General features: G+C 36.5%; 1 protein-coding gene across 1 annotated transcript in view; it reads left to right on the top strand.

Annotated features, from left to right (window-relative positions):
* LOC129399765 (glycine, alanine and asparagine-rich protein-like) overlaps positions 1 to 19,541 on the top strand; it is a 41,479-nt gene extending 21,938 nt beyond the window's left edge. Inside the window, exon 5 of the mRNA XM_055121137.1 lies at positions 19,461 to 19,541. Within this exon, the coding sequence (XP_054977112.1) occupies positions 19,461 to 19,523 (63 nt within the window). The 3' untranslated portion in view covers positions 19,524 to 19,541. The remainder of the gene's footprint in view (positions 1 to 19,460) is intronic.
* Positions 19,542 to 22,746: the final 3,205 nt, after the last annotated feature.

The following is a 22,746-nucleotide window of genomic DNA, read 5'->3' as shown; positions in this document are numbered from 1 at the left end:
CAAACATAATCGTACATTATCACTATAAGATTGATCATAAGCCAACTCCCTGTTTCATGTTCACAACACTATCTATATTGTGCTGGAAATGCTTTACCAGAAAGCTGTCATAGTGTCAATGTCAAATAATAATTTAGTACCAAGCAGTAATTGAATCTGCTCTCTTATCTCCTTTATTGCCCATGATCGTGTATGAACCACTAACTTTACTAAGCTTAGTTTCATCATCTGTAAAATGCAGATAATACTACCTACTTCATAGAATTAAATAGAATAATGTATAAAGCATTTCATCACATATTTAATGTTTATATAGGCAATATATGTACTCATTATGATCAATCACATATTTAATGTTTACATAGGTAATATATGTTCTCATATGTTCTCATCAAATTTAAAAATACATAAACCTCATGCAAAACTTTATATATAAATATACATAGCAATTATTCATCAATATTATGAGTTATGAGTTATGAGTCATATCATCATAGTTTATAAACAAAAACAACTCAAATATCCTACAATTGAGTGGATGAAAATGTGATGTCCATACAACTTAATAATACCTAGCAATGAAATAACTGAGACATGATGAGACTTGTAAACATTATGCTGAGTTTTAAAAGCCATTAACAAAGGACTACCTATGAGTTGTGTGTTGAAACATGGAATGTAATCGAGATAAGGCGTAAACGAAGTGAAACTTATCATGTACAAGGGTGGGGACTGGGGAGGTGGGAGGGGGCGGCAGGTATACTGGGGGGGGGTTGGTGATGGAAGATGGGCACTGGTGAAGGAAAGGGTGTTTGAGAATTGTATAACCGACATAATCCTGAGAACTATGTAACCCTCCACATGGTGATTCAATAAAATTAAAAAAAAAACAAAACAAAGGACTACCTAGTACTAGTCTCTTAATAAGAAATGACCAAAGTAGTTAAATCCATTGAAATAGTAAATTGGTGATTTCCTAAGCTTGGGAAAGGCAGTGAGGCTGAAGATAAATGTGGAGTTAAGGAGTGAAAAAGAGTGAAGAATTTCTTTTTTAGGTGACGAGTGTGGTAACGACATTGCATAATTCTGTAACTATACTAAAAATATTGTATTGCACCATTTAAAGGTGCAATTTAAATCCACATATTTAAAATGTGATTTGACTTATTGTATGTCAACTCTATCTCAATAAAGCTGTTAAAATATAGCATATGAACTAAATATTCCCTTTACAATCATACATGCTGATCTTCCTCAACTTTTGTAGGAAGTCTGATATATGTTATTCCATATAATTTGAATAAGTCTTCATGAATATGTGCATGTAAGCTAATATACTATTTTATTGTAGGATAACAGTACACAATTTAATGTAACTTTACTTTTTGATGGGGCTCAAACTTCTTTTCATGTGAGGATACATAGCCCTTCCTCATTCATTTTAGCTACTGCATTACATACAGCTCAGTGCAATTATGGGTGATAGATCAATCATATTTTATTAATAATTCTGTTATTGTATATAAAACATTTCATACCATTTTAGCTATTGTAAATAACGTTTCAGCAACATCTGTGTACATATCTATTTGCATATCAAAAAAGTTGCTAAAATCACTATACTACATAAAAAGTACTTTGTATATTGAAAAATGTTATCTTGAATTTTTTTATTCTGTTGAGTTTGCCTACAAAGAGCTGTATCAGTCTCTTCCCTCATAATCCACATATAAGCATAAAATTCTCTTCAACCATTGTTCATTTATTAACTGAATTATTTTCTTATTGTTGAGATTTGATATTTATGTGAACTATACATATAAAACTTTTCTAAAACATGTGATTTTCAATTTTTTCCTGATTCTCTTAAACAGGCATTTTCCCTTCCATTCATTCTCCCTCTGGAAATCTCATTTCTGCAGTAGAATTCAAATATTTTGAGTTTTGTTTGCTTTATTTTTTTATTAAAAAGAAACAGAAATTTTAATTTTAACAATTTCCAGGGGCTGGAGCAATAGCACAGTGGGTAGGACGTTTGCCTTGCACGCGGCTGACCCAAGTTCGATTCCCAGCACCCCATATGGTCCCCTGAGCACCACCAGGGGTAATTCCTGAGTGCAGAGCCAGGAGTAACCTCTATGCATCGCTGGGTGTGACCCAAAAAGCAAAAAAAAAAAAAAACCAATTTCCAGCTAATCAAAATTTTCCTTCATTTATGAGTCATCAGTGTTGCATCATGAAACGTCATCACTGTATCTGAGATCATATTCTCACATCATTGTCAATACGCTGCAAGGTCTTGTGCTCTATATTTAGGTCTGTGATCAAGTTTTTATTAATTTTTTTGTGAGGAACATAAGGTTTGTATCTACTTTAATTTTTACCTCTAACATCAATGTCCAGTTGAGCAGTTGTTCTAATACCATTTGTTTGAAAACATGTACAGCATTGCTTCTTTGTCAAAGACTGATAGACAATATTTATGTGAGTCTATTTATAGACAGTTATGCTTCACTGATCCACTTGTCTGTATTTTCATCCATATTACACTGTTTTGACCACCTTCCTTATTCTTAAATTTTTTGTTTGCTTTGGAGCCACACCTGACAGTGCTCAGGGCTTACTCCTTTCTCTGCACAATTGTCAGGGATTAGGGGACCACATGGGTTCAGGAACCAAACTTCGACTGGCTGTGTTCAATGATAGCTCTGTACCTGCTTTATTACCTCTCTGGTACCAAATTTTATATCTTTATGAATTGAAATACTGTGATTTATAATACTGTTAAACAATGGCTAAATATGTGCTTGATTCCAACACCACATCCAATACCAGTGTATCCATATTCCTCCTTAAAGTCCCCAAGGCCTTTTCTTGTAAACCTCCTTGATCCGCCCAACTCAGTTCTGTGATCAATTGGCCCTTTATTGCTACCTGCTGTGTATTTTTTTATTTTATTGATTCACCGTGAGATATAGTTACAGCTTTCATGTTTGAGTTACAATAACACAATGATCAAACACCCATGCCTCCACCAGTGCACATTCCCCACCACCAATATCCCCAGTATACCCCCACATTTCCCACCCTCCCACTGCCTCCATGGCAGACAATATTACCCATACTCTTTACTTTTGGGCATTATGGTTTGCAATGCAGATACTGAGAGGTTATCATGTTTGGTCCTTTATCTACGTTTGGCACACATCTCCCATCCTGACCGATTCCTCCAACGGTCATTTTCTTAGTGATCCCTTCCCTATTCCAGTTGTCCTCTTCCTGCCAGCTCATGAGATCTTTTTGATATGTGCCATTCTCACTAGTGTGGGATGATATCTCACTCGTTTTGATTTGCATTTCCCTAATCATGAGTGACAATGAACACATTTTCATATGGCTATTGGACAACTGTATGTCTTCATGTCTTCTTTGCAAAAGTGTCTGTTCATTTTCTCTCCCTACTTTTTTTTTTAACTTTTAAATTTTTATTAGTGAACCACCGTGAGTTACAGTTACAAACTTATGAATTTTCATGTTTGCATTTCGTTTACATCCCTCCACCAGTGTCCATTCTCCTCCACCAATGTTCCCAGTATCCCCCCACCACTCCTATCCCAACCCCCACTACCCCACCCTACTTTTCTTTAAAAAAATTTTTAATTTTTTAATTTTATTTTTTTAATGAATCATCCTGAGTTACAGTTACAGACTTACAAACTTTCATGATTACGTTTCAGTCATATAATGATTGAGTACCCATTCCCCCACCAGTACCTATTCTCCACCACGGATGTTCCCAGTATCCCTTCCTGCAACCCCCACCCTGCCTCTGTGGCAGGCACATTCCCTTTTACTCCTTTTGGGAGTTATGGTTTGCAATAAAGGTACTAAGCAGCCATTATGTTTAGCCCATAGTCTACTTTCAGCACATATCTCCCATCCCGAGTGAGCCCTCCAAGCATTAGTCACTTAGTGGTCTTTTCTCTATTCCAGCTGTCTTTTCCCCAGCATATGAGGCTGGCTTCCAAGCCATGGAGCAATTCTATTGGCCCTTATTTGTATTATCCTTGAGTGTTAGTCTCCCATTCAGTTACTTTATATTCCACAAGTGAGTGCATTCATTCTCTTTCTGTCCCTCTCTCTCTGACTCACTTAACTTAGCATGATACTCTCCACACTGATCCACTTATATGCAAATTTCATGATTTCATCTTTTCTAACAACTGCATAGTATACTCACTCTCCTTTTAATAGCTACGATGCACTCAGAAAATCTACAACAATACGTACGACCTGATGGAGCAATAGCACAGAGTGTAGGGCATTTGCCTTGCACACGGCCGACCCAGGTTCGATTCCTCTGCCCCTCTCGGAGAGCCTGGCAAGCTACAGAGAGTATCTCGCCCGAATGGCAGAGCCTGGCAAGCTACCCCCGGCTTATTAAATATGCCAAAAATAGTAACAAGTCTCACTTGGAGACGTTACTGTTGCACACTCGAGCAAATCAATGAGCAATGGGATGACAGTGATACAGTATTGTGTGTAAATATTTTCCCCAGTCATTACAAAGTTCCAGTGATTACAGCTTAGATCTCATGTTTTTAGTTTTGTTGTCTGTGTTTTGGATATATGGCTATACCCTTATTAAGTATAACTAAAGCCCTTGATGGTTGTTCACCCATTGCTTCCTGTTCTGTTCCATCCTAGATTTCTTCCCTTCGCTGGGGTTAAGGGTGATCTACGCATCTCCCTTTTACATTTTTTTCAGCCAGTAGTCTATATACCATATAAATGAGATCTTTTTGAAAAATATGTTTCCTTAAGACCAGTCTACTCCTTAAGAGTCCAAAAGGCTCAACAGGGGTTACCCACAAATACGATCTCTCCGCTAAAGAATTCCAAGATGAAATGCTGAGGATGTTCAAGGAACTCAAAGAAATAATAGAGCAGACATCCAGTAAATTAAAGGAGGACATGAAAGAAACAGTGGAATGTACAGCCAACGAAATACAGGAAGAAATGAGAAACGAAATAAGAAATTTAAAATCAGAAGTGTCATTAATAAAAATTTTGATAGATGAAATAAAAAACTCAGTGGGTGCCCTCAACAATAGACTGGCTACAGCTAAAGACAGAATCAGTGAGCTTGAAGATGAGCTGCAGAAATAATAAAGGCAACAACAAACAATGGGCAAAGACCTCAAAATAGCTCTAGAGTGAATCACAGACCTAGGGGATGATTCAAGAGGAACAACATAAGAATCATCAGAGTACCAGAAGGACAGGGAGGCAACCTCAATGAAAAAGCCATAGTTAAAGAAATCATTGTTGAAAAGTTCTCAGAGTTAGAGAATGCAGGCTCCAGCCAGCTAAAAGAGACCCTAATAAAAACACTTCAAGGCATATCAAACTCAGAATTATAGATGTTATGGATAGAGACGCAATACTGCAAGCAGCAAGGTCAAATAATGAAATCACATACAGTGGAGTACCCTTTAGTTTTACCGCACATTTATCAGAGGAAACTCTCCAAGCATGAAGACAATGGTGGGATATAGCGAAAAAACTCAATGAAATGAACACCTCACAAAAAATACTTTATCCGTCTAAACTCTCACTCAAACTCAAAGGAACGATACATCACTTTATAGATTAACAACAGCTCAGGGACGTCATAGACTCAAAGCCAAACTTAAAACAAGGACATAAGGGGTTCCTGTAAGACAAGGAAAACACCTACAAGCACAACAAACCTCCACAGGAAAATGGCTCAAAATCCCATGACAATAATCTCTCTCAATGTCAATGGTCTAAATGCACCAATTAAGAGACACAGAGTGGCAAAATGGATTCAGAAACTGAACCCAACATTCTGCTTCCTACAAGAAACACATTTTCACGGTCAGAACAAACATAGACTCAAAGTCAAAGGATGGAAAACAATCCTGCAAGCAAACAACTCCTTCAAAAAAGCTGGGGTGGTCATACTAGTATCCAACAACATCGATTGCAGGTTGCAAAAGATTAGAAGGGACAGCAACGACCATTTTATTTTTATCAAGGGATATGTAAAACAGGAAGAAATTGCACTCCTAAACATATACACATCTAACAAGGGACCAGCTAAACACATAAAACAACTGCTAACAAATTTTATGGAGGATATTGCTACCAAAAAAATAGTAGTCAGAGACTTCAACACTACCACCCCTCAATAGACCCACAAGAATAAAACTCAACAAGGAAACACTGACTTTGAAAGAAGAAATAGAAGAGAGAGGAATAATAGATCCATACAGGGCTTTACATCCCAAAAAGAAAGAATACACATTTTTCTTCAGTGCACATGGAACATTTTCCAAAATAGACCACATGCTGGGTCACAAAACTCACCTCAATAAAATCAGGAAGATAGAAATTGTTATCAACTATCTTTTCAGACCACGGTGCATTAAAGATAGAAGTTAATCACACACAGACGTGGAGAACCAAATCAGACACCTGGAAACTAAACAAATCAATGTTGAACAACAAGTGTGTCAGGAAGGAAATCAAGGAAGGAATCAAAAGATACCTGGAAACAAATGACAATGAAGACACAAGCTACCAGAAACTATGGGACACAGCTAAAGCCATGTTAAGGGGAAAATTTATAGCACTGCAAGCATTTCTCAGGAAGGAAGAAAGCCCACTTAGATGACTTGACCTCGCAGCTCAAGATCTTAGAAAAGAACCAACAAAAAGAGCCCAAACCAGGCAGAAGGAAAGAAATAACAAAACTTAGAGCAGAAATTAATGAATGGAAACCAAAAAACAGTCCGAAAGGTCAATAAAACCAAGAGCTGGTTCTTTGCAAAAATAAACAAGATTGATAAACCACTAGCAATACTCACAAAGAAAGAGAAAGAATCCTAATAAATTGAATCAGAAATGAAAAGGGGACATCACAACAGAAACCAAACAAATTCAAAAGATCATCAGAGACTACTTTGAAAGTCTGTATGCCACGAAACAAGAGAACCTAGAAGAAATGTATAAATTCCTGGATTCCTATAATCTCCAAAGATCAAACCGAGAAGACTTGGAATACTTGAATATACCCATTAACATCAAGGAAACTGAAACTGTAATCAAAAGTCTTCCCAAAATCAAAAGTCCAGGGACAGATGGATTCACTAGACAATTCTTCTAAACATTTGAAGAGGAACTGTTGCCAGTTCTTCTTAAGCTTTTCCAGAAAATTGAGAAACAGGAACACACCCAAACAGTTTCTATGAGGCACATATCTCCCTAATACCAAAAGCAAACAAATACACCACTAACAAAGAAAACGATAGGCTAATATCCCTCATGAACACGGCTGTAAAGATTCTCAACAAAATATTAGCAAATATATACAAAAATTCATCAAAAAGTTTACACACAACAACCAAGTGGGATTCATCCCGGAGATGGAAGGATGGTTTAACATTCAGAAATCAATCAACATGATCCATCATCATAAAACAGATACAGAGAAAGCATTTGACAAGATCCAGCACCTTTCATGATGAAAACTCTCACCAAAATGGATTTTGGAGGAAGTATCCTCAAGATAGTCAAAGCCATCTACCACAAACCTATGGCATGCATTATCCTCAATGGGGAAAAACTAAGGGACTTTCCTCTAAAGTCAGGGGAAAGACAAGAATGCCCAATCTCATCACTTCTGTTCAACATAGTACTGTAAGTACTTGCAAAAGTGGTTAGGCAAGAAAATGATGAAGGGCATCCAGATAGCTTTCCTAGATCAAGCTTTCAGTATTTGCAGATGATATGATACTGTTTAAAGAGTCCTAAAGCTTCTACCAAGAAACTCCTAGAAACAATAAACTTGTAAAGTTGTAGGCTATAAAATCAATACCCCAAAGTCCATGGCTTCCTATACTCAAATAATGAGACAGAGGAAAGTGACATGAAAAACGCAATCCTGTTCACAATCATGCCACAGAAAATCAAGTATCCCAGAATCACCTTAACTAAGGAAGTAAAGGACCTCTACAAAGAAAACTACAAAACGCTACTCCACGAAATAAGAGAGGACACGAGGAAATGGAAACATATCTTCTGCTCATGGATTGGGAGAATTAACATTGTCAAAATGGCAATACTCCTCAAGTTTTGACTCAATGCAATACAGATTCAATGCAATCCCTATAAGGATACCCATGCAATTCTTCAAAGAAGTGGATCAAACACTGCTGAAGTCATATGGAACAAAAATTCCCCATGAATAGCTAAAGCAATTCTGGGATAAAGAAGATTGGAGACATCATCTTCCCCAACCTCAAACTCTACTACAAAGTGGCAATAATTAAAACAGCATGCTATTGGAACAACGGCAGAGTTGCAGACCAATCGAATAGGGTGGAATGTCCTTATGCACAACCACAAATATATGAACATCTAATATTTGATAAGGGAGGAAGAAATGTGAAATAGAGCAAGGAAAGCCTCTTTAACAAATGGTGCTGGCATAACTGGACAACCACATGCAAAAATGGTCTTAGAAATCTACCTAACATCATGATAAATGTCAGATTAAAATGGATTAAAGACCTCAACATCAGACCAGAATCCATAAGGTACATTGGAGACAAGGTCAGCAGAACCCTCCACAACATTGAAGCTAAAGGTATCTTCAAAGATGACACTCCACTGACCAACCAAGTGTGAACAGAGATTAACAAATGGAACTATATTAAACTAGGAATTTTCTGCACCTCAAAATATACAGTGACGAAAACACAAAGACAATCTACAGAGTGGGAAAGTATATTCATCCAATACCCATCTGATAAAGGGTTGATATCAAGGATATATAAGTCACTGGTTGAACTCTACAAGAAGAAAACATCCAACCCATAAGTCACTGGTTGAACTCTACAAGAAGAAAACATCCAACCCCATCAGAAAATGGGGTGAAGAAATGAACAGAAACTTCTTCAAAGAAGAAATATGAATGGCCAAAAGGCACATGAAAAAATTCTTTTCATTTCTAATCATCAGGGAGATGCAGATCAAAACAACTATGAGATATCACTTCACACCAAAGAGACTAGCACATATCCAAAAGAACAAAAGCAACCAGTATTAGCGTGGATGTGGGGAGAAACGGACCATCCTTCAGTGCTGGTGGGAATGTTGACTGGTTCATCTCTTTGGGATAACAGTATGAATGCTTCTCAAAAAATTAGAAATTGAGCTCCCATTTGACCCAGCAATACCATTTCTGGGAATATATCACTGAGATGCAAAAAAGTATGGTAGAAATGATATCTGCACTTGTACATTCATTGCAGCACTGTTTACAAAAGCCAGAATCTGGAAAAAACCCAAGTTCCCGAAAACAGATGGCTGGTTAAAGAAACTTTGGTATATCTACACAATGGAATACTATGAAGCTGTTAGAAAAGATGAAGTCATGAAATTTGCATATAAGTGGATCAACATGGAAAGTATCATGTTGAGTGAAACGAGTCAGAAAGTGAGGTGCAGACATAGAAAGATTGCACTCCTTTGTCGAATATAGAGTAACCAAATGGGAGATTAACACCCAAGAACAGTATAGATAAGTACCAGGAAGTTTACTCCACATCTTGGAAGCCGGCCTCACATGCTGGGGGAAAAGGCAGCTCAAATAGAGAAGGGAACCCCAAGTATAGGGTGTTTAGAGGACCCACTCAGGATGGGAGATGCGTGCCAAAAGTAAACTATAGACAGAACACGATGACCACACAACACCTCTACTGCAAACCACAAAAGGAGAGAGAGAACAAAAGGGAATGCCCTGCCACAGAGGCGGGGTGGGGTGGGGTGGGAGGGATGGGATGGGGTTGATGGGAGGGATACTGGGATCATTGGTGGTGGAGAATGCACATTGGTGGAGGGATGGGTACTTGATCACTGTATGACAAACACATGCACGAAAGTTTGTAAGTCTGTAACTACCTCACCGTGATTCACTAATAATTTTTTTAAATTCCATTTACCTCTTCTTTTTTAGTTATTCATAAGTATGTTTGTTTTGAGGTTACTGTTGATTTCAAAATGAAGTTCTATATTTATTTACCTCTTTGAATTTAATGCAGATAATTCTTAGGTTTATTCTGGCATTTCCCATTACTTCACTATCGCATCCATTTTTTAAACTTTTATATATCTTTCTATTTCTCAGTGGAGTTTCATTACTACTTATGAAAGACCTTTTAAAACATTTTGTTCTTATCATTCCTTCAAGTATGAGTGGTAGCCTGGAAAAATAGATTGTTGGTTAAAGCTTCTTTCCATTCAAGACTTTCAATATATTGCACCTTTCTATTCCTACCATAGAATTTCATGTAAAAAATATTATGTGGGTCTTATGGGGGTTCCTTTATATATGAGTATTTGGTTTTCTTTTCTGATTTCAGGAATATTTCACTATTTTTTGTTCTTGTCATTTTGAATACAATGTGTTTGGTGGCTTTCTCCTTGAGTTACTTTTCTTTTTACTTTTTTTAAAATTAATGTTAGATTTACTAAAATTGTGTAAATTTAAAGACTTTTTAACCTTTTACATTCAGTCTGTCAATACTATTTATGCTCTGTAAAGATAGTAAATTTTTTGATATTTTATTTTATTTTATTATTTTAATGAATCACCATGAGATGCAGTTACATACTTACATGCTTTCATGATTATATTTTAATTAAACACTGTTCCAGTACCCATCTCTCCACCAGTGCCCATTCTCCAACACCAATGTTCTCAGTATCCGTCCCACCACCCTCACCCCCTCCCACCCCCCGATTCTGTGGCATACACATTCTCTCTTACTCTCTCTTTCCTTTTGGGGTATTATGGTTTGCAATATAGGTACTAAGCAGCCATCATGTTTGGTCCATAGTCTACTTTCAGCAAGTATCTACCATCCCGAGCGATCCCTCCAACCATCATTTACTTAGTGGTTTCTTCTCTATCCCACCTGCTTTTTCCCCTAGCACATGAAATCTGCTTCCAAGCTATGGAGCAATCCTCATGGCCCTTATCTCTACTATCCTTAGGTGTTATTCTCCTATTATGTTGCTATATATTCCATAAATGAGTGCAGTCATTCTATGTCTGTCCTGACTTTCTGACTCATTTCACTTAGCATGATACTCTCCATGTTGATTTGGGTTACTTTTCTTATAAGCCGTTGGACTTCCTGGATCAGGGTACATGTCTCAAACCTCATATTGATGTTCCTAGCTATCATTTGTTTAGTGGCCAAGTCTTTCTTTCCTCTCTTCTAGAATTCATGATATGAATAGTGGTTCTCTAAATGTTGTCCCATATATTTCTAGTGTTTTCTCATTTTTTGTTCTTTTTCTTTTCTCTATTGATTAATTTCTTATATCTACAATTAAGGTAACTGATCAATATTTTGACTTCTTCCTTTCTTCTGCTAAATCCAAATAATATGTTAAGTCCAGATACTGTACTCTTATACTTATTCATTTGTTTGAATTAGTTTTTTCATGGTCTTGCTGGAGAGATAGCACAGAGGTTGGGCGTTCGCCTTTCACACGGCCGACCCGAGTTCGATTCCTCCGCCCCTCTTGGAGAGCCCAGCAAGCTACCGAAAGTATCGAGCCCGCGCGCCAGAGCATGGCAAGCTACCCGTGCATATTGGATATGCCAAAAACAGTAACAATATGTCTCTCAATGAGAGACGTTAACGGTGCCCGCTCGAACAAATCGATGAGCAACGGGATGACTGTGACAGTGACAGTTTTTTCATGCTTTATCTCAAAGTTTCTCCAATTTTATGGTTGATTTCTTCCACTATTTTTTCCATTTCTTTGAACATAGATAGCACTGTTGCTTTGAATTCTTCATCAGACTGTTTTGAAATTTCTGGTGTGTTGAAAGATCTTTTTGAACTCTTTTTACTCATCCATTAATGCAGCTGAATCCCTCATTTTGTTCATTATACCTGGTGCTAGGTTTGGGATAAGAGTGCTGATCCAATTATGAGCTGGTCTGAGTACTGTCTATGTCTCTGAGTTTGTATGGGCCCAGATGGCTGTTGGAGATGTAGTCAAAAGTGTCCTACAGCTGCCGAGGTGCCATGATCTAACTAGTCTAAGCTCTCTCCCAGGTCTCGTAGTTGCTAGGATCTGGCAAATGATATGAAGTCAGAGTTAGGCTAGTCTTGGCAGTGACTTGGGATTATCACCATATGTGTCTAGTAAAGTTATTCAGCAAACTGATCTCTGTGTTTTCTATGGGTTACACTTGCCAGGACCTCCTGCAATTATTAAGCCAAAGTTTATAAACTAAACTAAGGGTAACAATACATAGTGTGCTTCTGTGTTTGTTTGCGTAAATACATGGTACCAAGTTAGAGTGGGCCTTTGCTGTTGTGAGATCAACTAATCCATGTGTCTACCTACTACATACACAATGTAGTAACAGTTCTGAAAAATAACCTAGGGGAGAGTACAGTCCCTGATACCCTATGGTACATCATTGTCAATTTTAATCCAGTTCTGTTGGACTGTTTGGTATATTTTTCTAGCAACCTGGGGTATGTTTTCAATAGTTTTCAGGGATATGGGCAGCAGTTACCAGAGTATTTTTGGATTCTGTGAGGCCAACTAGCCATGAGCCAGATTTGTTAAACCTCAGGGGACTATGCTTCTGATCATCAATGTCTCAAACAACACCTATATTGAGAAGGATTAGTTTTTATATTAAGCAATTCTATCACCACAATTGGCATCTGTCTTTCTATGTTCCACAGGTCTGATAACAGGCTCTTTGGTAACTGCCATTGATTAATTGATTCTTGCTAGCTGACCAACATAGGTTGGGCAGGACAGACTCAATAGGTTTTTTGAAAAACATTGGGATACACATGGCAGTGTTCAGAGGCTCAGTCACTCCTGAACATACTCAGGGGATTATATGCAATTGCAAAGATCAAATTGATCTTGACCACATTCAAAGCAAGTGCTTTAATATCTGTACATGTAGTTTTGAGTGAGTAGGCTTGAGTGAGACAATGAATACCTCTTCATATCAGGTTCTAGCTACCACCTGAGGAAACAAAAATACTCTATGTTGGCTTCCTTTGGCTTCCATACTTTTTCCTACTCAACAAAACAAACACACAGCAGGAATTCTGGAAAACCTGTGTCCACAGCACAATCCCATGTCTAGGTGAAAATTTAATTCCAGGTGTTGATTTGATTGTTTACTCATCCGTCCTTTTTCTCAGTGCGAAGTTCCAAGTTTTTAATCCTTGGCTTGCCCCTTCTCTTGCCTGGGGTCACACACCTTAGCTCTAAAATAGGCCATAGTTCTGTATTCAGTATGCACCAATCTTCTTGCAGTGGTTGATGGTTTTTCACAGACTCCACATGCAACTCTGTGTTTAATTAGGATTTTGTGTGTTCTTTGTATTGGTGCTACAGGGACACTGTCTGATTTTGTTCTTCTTGGATCTCCTCTCTCTACATTAAATTTCTGTATATGGTTTAAAGTTCATATTTTACACATGAGTATCCATTTTTTTTGCAACATATGTTGAAAGACCATACTTCCTATATTATATTGTCTTTGTACCTTTGTAAGGAAGAAATCAACTACCTATACATGCATAGAATATATCTAGCCTCTAAGTTCTGATAAATATATTTTTTCTTTTTAGGTTTTGGTTTCTGGGGCACAGCCACCAATGTTAAAGGCTTAGCTCTGTAAATAGGGGTCATTCCTAGTGGTGCTCAAGGGACTGAATGGGGTGCTGAGGATTGAACTCAGGTTGGCTGAATGCAAAGCAAGTGACTTACAAACTGTTCATTCTGCACTATCTCTTCGACCCACTATATATATTTCTCCTATACACTATTCAGTATTATACTACTTGAATTGCTGTAACTTATTAATGAATATTGAAATAAATTTAGGCTAACCCTCTAATCTCTTACTTATTTAGCTGTACAAATTTGTATATCACTACAAATTTTAGAATCTGATTGTCAATTTCTATGAAAGAAAGCTCCCTGGTATTTTGATTGAAACTGAATTTAATCTATAATTTGAGAGAATTTACACACTAATAATATTTTGACTTTAGACCAATTAAGGAGTTATAGTTCTTCATTTCAAATTCACTTCAAATTTCTCTCTATAATAATTTGAACTGGAGCGATAGTACAGCGGGTAGGGCAATTTGCCTTGCTCGTGGCTGACCCGGATTCGATTCCTCCGTCCCTCTTGGAGAGCCAAGCAAGCTGCCAAGAGTATCCCACCTGCACAGCAGAGCCTGGCAAGCTACCCGTGGCGTATTCAATAGGCCAAAAACAGTAACAACAAGTCTCACAATGGAGACGTTGCTAGTGCCTGCTCGAGTAACTTGATGAACGGTACACCAGTGCTACAGTGCTACAATAATTTGTAGTTTTCAGTAATCAGTATATAGATTTTATTATGTTTATTTCTAGTCACTTCTATTTTGTATTTTAAATTTATCCATTTGTACTATACATGTACTCTTTAAATTTTCAATAATTAATTAAGATATTTGGCTTCTATACACTGATTTTCTGGCAATGTTGGCAATGTTTGGCAGTATTGCTAATATCACATAGTTTGGATTTTTTTTAGATTTTAACAAATTTTTTCATAGTATTTTCATCTGTGAAAAAAACATTTTTTATTTTCTTTCCAAATGTTGATGCCTTTTCATCTTTTTCTTGACTCATTTCCTATACAAATTGAACAGTAAATTGGTGAATAGAACTCATGAAAATAGGCCTCCTTTCCTTATTTTTGATGTACTGGGAAAAACATTTAGTTTTATATTATTATATATGATGTCATATATTCAAATTTATATGTTCTTAATTGATTTGAGGAAGTTTGTATTTATTCATAATTTTGCTGAGAGTTTTGAAACTGGAAATAAATGTTGGATTTTGATAAATTATTTTTCTTCATTATTGAGATAATCATATTTTTTTCTTCATTTTGTTAAGATGGTGTATTGCATTTATTTTTAAATGTATTTATTTTAAGTTACATTTATTTTAAATTTATTTTGAAATATTTAAAAATATTTTTCAATTCTTCTAATAAGTCCCACTTGACAATGATCATTATACTTCTAATATAGTCTAATATAGTTTCACTTGCACTACTTTGTTTACATATTTTTTCAACCTGTATTTGCAAGAAATAACTGTTGGTGGTTTTCTTATTCCTACAGCTTTTTCCTAGTTATGGTGTCAGGGTAATAATACTATTTCCCAAATCATCCTATGAGTGGAGTGTTATCAGGATAATAATACTGTTTCTCAAATTATTCTGTGAGGCTAATAATATTAAGGTAATAATACTATTTCCCCAATTATGTTATGAGGTCAGTATTATTACTTTAATACCATAGCAGAGGAGCTGCCAAAATAAGAAAACTACTGTTATTCCTCACAAATACAAATTTAATGTATATCTAAACAAAATGATGCTATTTTCTTGAAAGAAATTGGTGGTAGATCAGGTATTATTGTTCTTTAAATAATACTGGGTGAGAATGAAGACATCTGGGCCTGTGACATATTTGTGGGAAGACATTAAACCAAAATCATTTCAAAAAATGAATATATAACTATTTATATTTTTGCTTCCTTCTTGAAGTATCTGTAATAGTTTTTAATTCAAAAACTTGATTCTTATTATCTAATGAATAAAAAACCTTGACACAAAGATGTTAACTTATTGTTTCCTATTTACATAGCCTTATTTTCTATATTTTTGTTTTGTTTCTTTTATTCTTCTTCCCTCCCTCTCTTCCTTTCTTCCTTCATTCATTTTTTTCTTTCTCACTTTCTTTCTCTCTTTCTCCCTCCCTCCTTCCCTCTCTCTTGCTTTCTTTCTTTGCACGGCAATTTACAAAATTATTCATAGTTGAGTTTTGGACATAGAATATTGCATCATTCATCAAACTACCAGTGTCAACTTCCCTCCACCAGTGTTCCAAGATTTCCTCCCATATCCCCCCTCCTGGTCCAGACTACCCTCTTGACAGGCACCTTTTTGAGTTCAATGGTTAAAGTTTGGGTCTGTTGATTTCAGTGTTTTAACTTTGTGGTTTGGATGTTTGGTTCTATCATTTCTTAACATCACCTTTGTACCTAAATACCCTCTTTCTGGGCCCCATTGTTTCTCATCTGTCTCTTCTCCCCCTCTCCTCCACACTTTCTATCCTTCTCCTCTCCATACTCTGGAACCAACGTTAATTTGGGCATCCCCCATTTAAAACATTGCATTATGTCATTCAGTTATTCTAAACATCACATATAAGTGATATCATCCTGTGTTTATCCTTCTTCTGGCTTAATTTAATGTGATGTCTTCCATTTCCACTCATGTTGATAGGAATTGAATGATTTTATCATTTTGTACAACTGTGTGGCATCCTACTATACATATCACACTTCATGATTGACTTATATGCCTTTGGATTCCAAAACTTAGTTGTTGTATTGAGTGCTGTAATGAATAATGGTGTGCATACAATATTTTGAATGAATCTTTTATGTTCTGAAGATAGATACCCAAAAGAAGAATTACTGGGTCATATAGGAGCACAATTCTGAGTTTACTGATTACCTTCCATACTGTTTTTCCATAAAGGTTGTACCAGACAATATTCTAAAAATGGTGAGATCCTGGTGGTGAATAATTACGGATAACTTTATATTGCAGATTCAAATTAGGTAGTGAGATGCCTCTCACCTTTTTGTTTGTTTTTAGTATGATTTTGAATATTCAGGGCCTTTTACAGTTTTACACAAGCCTTTAAATTGACTGCTCTAGGTCGTTGAAGAATGTTGTCTGACTTTGGATAGGGATTGCATTGAATCTATATAGTAGTTTAGGTAAGATGGTCATTTTGACAATGTTGATTCTTCCAATCCATCAACATGGAATGTTTTTTCCATTTCTTAAGATCTTCTTCATTTTTTGAGTGTTTTGAAGTTTTTATGGTATCGGTCTCTCACTGCTTTTGTTAAGTTTATCCCTAGATATTTGATATTTTAAGTCACTTTTAAAAATGGGATAGACCTTTTGACTTTTTCTCCTCTGATTCATTATTTGTATATAGAAATGCAAAAGATTTCTGTGTATTGACTTTAGGCCCAGTCGCTTTACTGTATTGTTTTATTATTTCCAGGAGCTTTTGAGTGTATTCCTTAGGGAGTTCAATGTATATCTTTATGTCATATCCAAATAGATAATTTAGCTTTGTCTTTTCAAATTTGTGTCCATTTGGTTTCCTCTTCTTGTCTGATTTCTGTTGCCAAGAATTCATATACAATGTCTAATAAGAGTGGAGACAGTGGATATCCTTGATTTGTGCCTGGTCTTAGTGAATTTTTTTTTCAGTTTTTCACTATTAAGAATAATATTGGCTATGAGCTTTATATAGATAGTAGCTACTAACTTGAGGGAGGTTCCTTCCACACCTATTTTATTGAGAGTTTTCTATAATAAATAGGAGTTAGATCTTGTAGAAAGTTTTCTCTGCATCAATTAAAATGATAATATAAATATTATATTTTGCTATTTGGGTGTATTATGTTATTTGAAAAAGAGACCGTGCTAAAATAAATTGGTTCAGAAACAAAAGGGAGGAATTACAACAGAACCCCATTACAAGAACTTACTGTAACCAACTCTACTATGTTAAGCTAGAGAATTTAAAAGAAATGGACAGATTCCTAGAAGAATGTAATCTCCCCAAACCGAATGAGAAGGAAGTAGAAAGCTTGAACAGGTCAATCAAAAGCCAGGAAATTGAAACAGTAATTAAGAATATCTCCAAGAATAAAAGTCTTGACCCAGATGTGTTTATAGGTGTGTTTTATCAAACCTTTAGAGAATACTTACTGCCATTGATCCCTACACTTTTCCAAAAATATTGCAGAAACATCAATAATTCCTAACACTTTTTGTGAAGCTAGCATTACATTGATACACAAAACTGGCAGATATATTACTGAAAGTTTCAGACCAATTTCCTTGATGAACATTAATACAAATATCCTTGACAAAATTTTAGGAAGCTGAATACAATAACACATCAGAAAATCATACACCATGATCAAGTGGGATTGATCCCAGGGATGCAAGAGTTGTTCAATAATTGGTTCTCTGTCTTTCTCATATTTGGATTTGCCAGTTTGTATTCATTGTTTATGACCTTATAGCTAGAAGTTTACATGTTTCTTTGTCTTTCTAGAAGAATTGCTCTAGTTTTGAGTTCACTTGTTTTTAACTATAGTTATTCTCTTTCTTGTATTTTTGTTTTAGAATTTAAACGTCCTTGTTTTCCTTCTAGTTATTTTGCTCTTCATTTCCCAACTTTTTTCACTTTCTTATTTTTCAAGGTAGAGGCTGAGGTTATTATATTGAGATCATTTTGAGTTACAAGCCATACAACACAAATTCTGATATGTTGTGTTTCCATTTTCTCTGAGTTCACAATGTATTCTAATTTATCTTGTGGTCTCTTCTTTAAATTATAGATCATTTAGAAGTATACTTTAAAAATTACTGAAACCTGTTATATGGTCAACACTTCTTTATATTAGGTCTACCATGAGAAGTGTTTCAACTGTACTTAAAAAGAATGTGTAATCTGCTACTGGGAAGACTGCTCTGTATATGTCAATCAGTCAAGCTCATTGATAGTGCTATTAAGACTACAACATTCATTTTTGAGGAAGTTTCTGTTCATTCATTCTCCCAACTTTTTGATGAGGTTGGAGATTTTTTCCTTGTAAAGTTCTGCCAGTGCCTTGTATATTCTGGATATTAACTACTTAACTGATGAGTATTGGGTAAAAAATTTCCCATTTTGTGGGCTCTCTCTGTATTTTGGTCACTGTTTCTTTTGAGGTGCAGAACCTTCTTGGTTTAATGTAGTCCCATTTGATTATCTTTGTTTCCATTTGTATAGTCAGTGGTATTTCATCCGGAAGGATCGCGGATCAAAGATTTAGCTTCAATGCCATGGAGGGTTCTGCCTACATTTTTCTCCATGTACCTCAAAAAAGAAACACAAGTAACCAAAAGATACATGGAAAAAAGCTCTACATCACTAATCATCAGGGAAATGTAAATAAAAACAATAAATCTTACATCACAGATACTGGCACACATCAAAAAATAACAAGAACAACCACACATATGCAGGGAGAAAGAGACTCTCCTTCATTGTTTGTGGGAATGCCAACTGGTCCAGCCCCTTTGGAAAACAATATGGGCATTCCTCAAAAAACTAGAAATTGAGCTTCCATATGACCCGACAATACCACTTCTGGAAATATACCCTGGCGTGCAAAAAAGCACAGTAGAAATGACATCTGCTCTTGTATGTTTATTGCAGCATTGTTCACATTACTTAGAATCTGGAAACAACCTTAGTGCCCAAGAACAGACAACTGGTTAAAGAAACTATGACACATCTGCCAAAAGTAGAAAATGGACCAAACATGATGACCTCTCAGTGTCTGTGTTGCAAACCATAATGCCCCAAAGTAGAGAGAGAATATGGGGAATATTGTCTCCCATGGAGGCGAGGGGGGTGCGAAAGGGGGGTATGCCAGGAATATTGGTGGTGGGGAATGTGCACTGGTGGAGGGATGGGTGTTTGGTCATTGTGTGATTGCAACCCAAACATGAAAGCTTGTAACTATCTAACAGTGATTCAATAAAATTAAAAGAATAAAAAAAAGAAACTATGACAGATCTACACAATGTAATAGTATGAAGCTGTTAGTAAAGAAGTCATGAAATTTGCTTATAAGAGGACTGCCATGGAGAGTATCATGTTAAGTGAAAGGAGTCAGAAAGAGACGGACAGACATAGAATAACTGCACTCATTTATAGAATATAAAATAAGATAATAAGAAACTAAGATGCAAAGACAACGGCCAGGAGGATTGTTCCACGGTTTGGAAGCCTGCTTGGTGAGTAGGCAGTTGGGATAGAGAAGGGACCACTAAGTAGATGATGGTTGGAGGGATTGCTCAGGATGGAAGATGTATGCTGAATGTAGACAAAGGACCAAACATGATGGCCTCTTAGTATTTCTATTGCAAACCATATTGCCCCAAAGTAGAAAGAGTAAGACATAAAGTGCCTGCCATGGAGGCAGGGGTTGAGATGTTGTGGGGGTGGCAGGAGGAATGCTGGAAATGTTGGTAGTAGATAATGTACTGGTTGAGGGATGGGTATTCAAGCACTGTATAACTGAAACTCAACCATGAAAACATAACTGTATTTCTCTCGGTGATTCAATTAAAAAAGACTAAAATATTCATGTTGATCTTCTACTTCCTCCATTAATTATATTTTGTTCTGTTTGGGGGCCATAGTTGGCAGAGTGCTCAGTACTTATTCTTATCTCTATACTAAGGACTCACTTCTGGCAGTGCCCAGGAAACCATATGTGTGGCAGGAATCCAAACCTAGGTCCATTGCATGCCAGGCAAGTGACCTACTATTTGTACGTTTCATCTGACCAATTTGCACTCTTGTCAATAAACTATTAAAATATGTAACGATAATTGTTAAATATTGAGTATATCCTTTATAGTTCTATCCTTTCTATCAATTATTGCTTTGTTTAATTTTTAACTCACAAACCTTTATTTTATTATTATTTTTCATTTTATTGAATCACCATGAGATAGTTACAAGCTTTCATGTTTGGGTTACAATCATATAATGATCAAACAGGTCACAAACCTTTAGAGTCAACATGTTCTTTTGATTAACTGATCCCCTAATTATGAAGTGCCATTATTTATCACTAATAATATCTTTTATTTTGTAATTCACTTTGTCTAATATACACATAGTCATGTAAACTTTATTTTGAATAGTGTTATCATGCTACATCTTATTTTATCTTTTTACTTTTGGTTAACCTGCTTCTGTCTTTATTTAAAGTATATATGTTGAATGTAGCATATAACAATTATTAATAAAATCCAATAATATTTATCTTTAACTAAGGAGTTTGACCATTTACTCCTGGTGTCATTATTGATAGTATTGATTTAATCAGGTCATCTTCATCTTTTTTTTAATTTTTATTGAATCACCATGTGGAAAGTTACAAAGTTCTCAGGTTTATGTCTCAGATATACAATATTCAAACACCCATCCCTTCACCAGTGCCCATATTCCACCACCGAAAACCCCAGTATACACCCCGCCCCCGCCCCCCCCACCCCCAACTGTATAACTGATGAATTTCACTTCATTTTCTCTTTACCTTGATTATGTTCCATATTTCAACACAAAACTCACTATTGTTGTTGGAGTTCCCTACCAAGAAAGACAGCCCTACTACCAAGGAAGCATTTGATTAGTTTTCCATTGCAGAGAATGAAGAGATATGTAGCCCCACTGCTCCAAGTACATAACTCTTTTTTTTCCTTTTTCCTTTTCCTTTTTTTTGGGTTTCCTCCCCTTATCCCCCTTCCCGCGCCTCATAGTATGGTGGATGCCACGCCACGTTTCTCCCTGAAAATGTGAAACAACCGGGAAAGAGGGATATTTCCTCTTCTCGGCAGGCGTGGGGCTGTTGCTCAGTTCACAGTCCAGAGAAATGGCTGCTACATTAATAACCTTCAATATTTCAAAAAAACTCACTGTTATTATTTGGAGTTTCCCCCCCAAGTCAGACCTGTTAAAAAGGAACCGTTTCATATTGCTGAAAATTATAGATGTTAAGTCGCGGGGACGCGGCAGCATCCGCGCGGTTTTGGATTTCTGTATAAAGTCCAGGGAAAATTCTGCCAGAAATTGCATAGCCCAGCTCACATTCTCAGTGCAATGCTGTAAGAAGTCTCTGGAATCAGAGTCTATAGGCACAGAGGGTCCGTTTCACTCTCAGCAGCTCCAAATTTATCTGGGCCGAGGGCGTGCCGGTTACACCCACTTCCCATGATTCCCTAGGAGCCCCAAGTGTAAAAATCGTATACCTCTGGGTTAGGAGTCTTAGAAGATGGCTCCTGCCATGTAGATGATGCTGCCGCTGCCATTTTCCATGCGGGAAGACAGGGTGGGAGGAAAGATCCACCCCCAGGCAGCACGGAGTTGTAGCCCAGTTTACAGTCCCAGTGCATTGCTATAAGAAGCTGCGCTGGATGCTCAAATGTGTTAGGTCTCTGGAATCAGAGTCTTTAGGCGCAGAGGGTCCGTCATCTTCATCTTGGTATTGATTTTCTATTTATTGTACTTGTCAATTTTTCCTTTTTTCTCCACTGTCTTTTGTGTTAATTTGCATTTGCAATAGTCTTATTTTATCTTTTCATTAGTTTACTAAATAATATTTTTCTATTTAAGAGGTCTAAGGTTTAATAAAAATATTTTTAAATGTCTATATTTTATGTTCAATTGAATTTATATGATTTCATATGCATTGTTAAAACCTAACACCATAATTTCATTTCTTTCCTCTTATCACATTTATATCTAAAATCAGTTATCCTTGCAACCGCTGTTGGAGAGGATGTGGGGAGAAAGGGGCCCTTCTACACTGCTGGTGGGAATGCCGGCTAGTTCAGCCCTTTTGGAAAACAGTATGGACGATTCTCAAAAAACTAGAGGTTGAGCTCCCATTTGACCCAGCAATACCACTGCTGGGAATATATCCCAG

The sequence above is a fragment of the Sorex araneus genome, chromosome X (assembly GCF_027595985.1).
Source record: "Sorex araneus isolate mSorAra2 chromosome X, mSorAra2.pri, whole genome shotgun sequence".
Lineage (NCBI taxonomy): Eukaryota > Metazoa > Chordata > Mammalia > Eulipotyphla > Soricidae > Sorex > Sorex araneus.
Note: the sequence above shows the minus strand (reverse complement) of the source record. Positions and strands in the feature narration are given on the sequence as shown.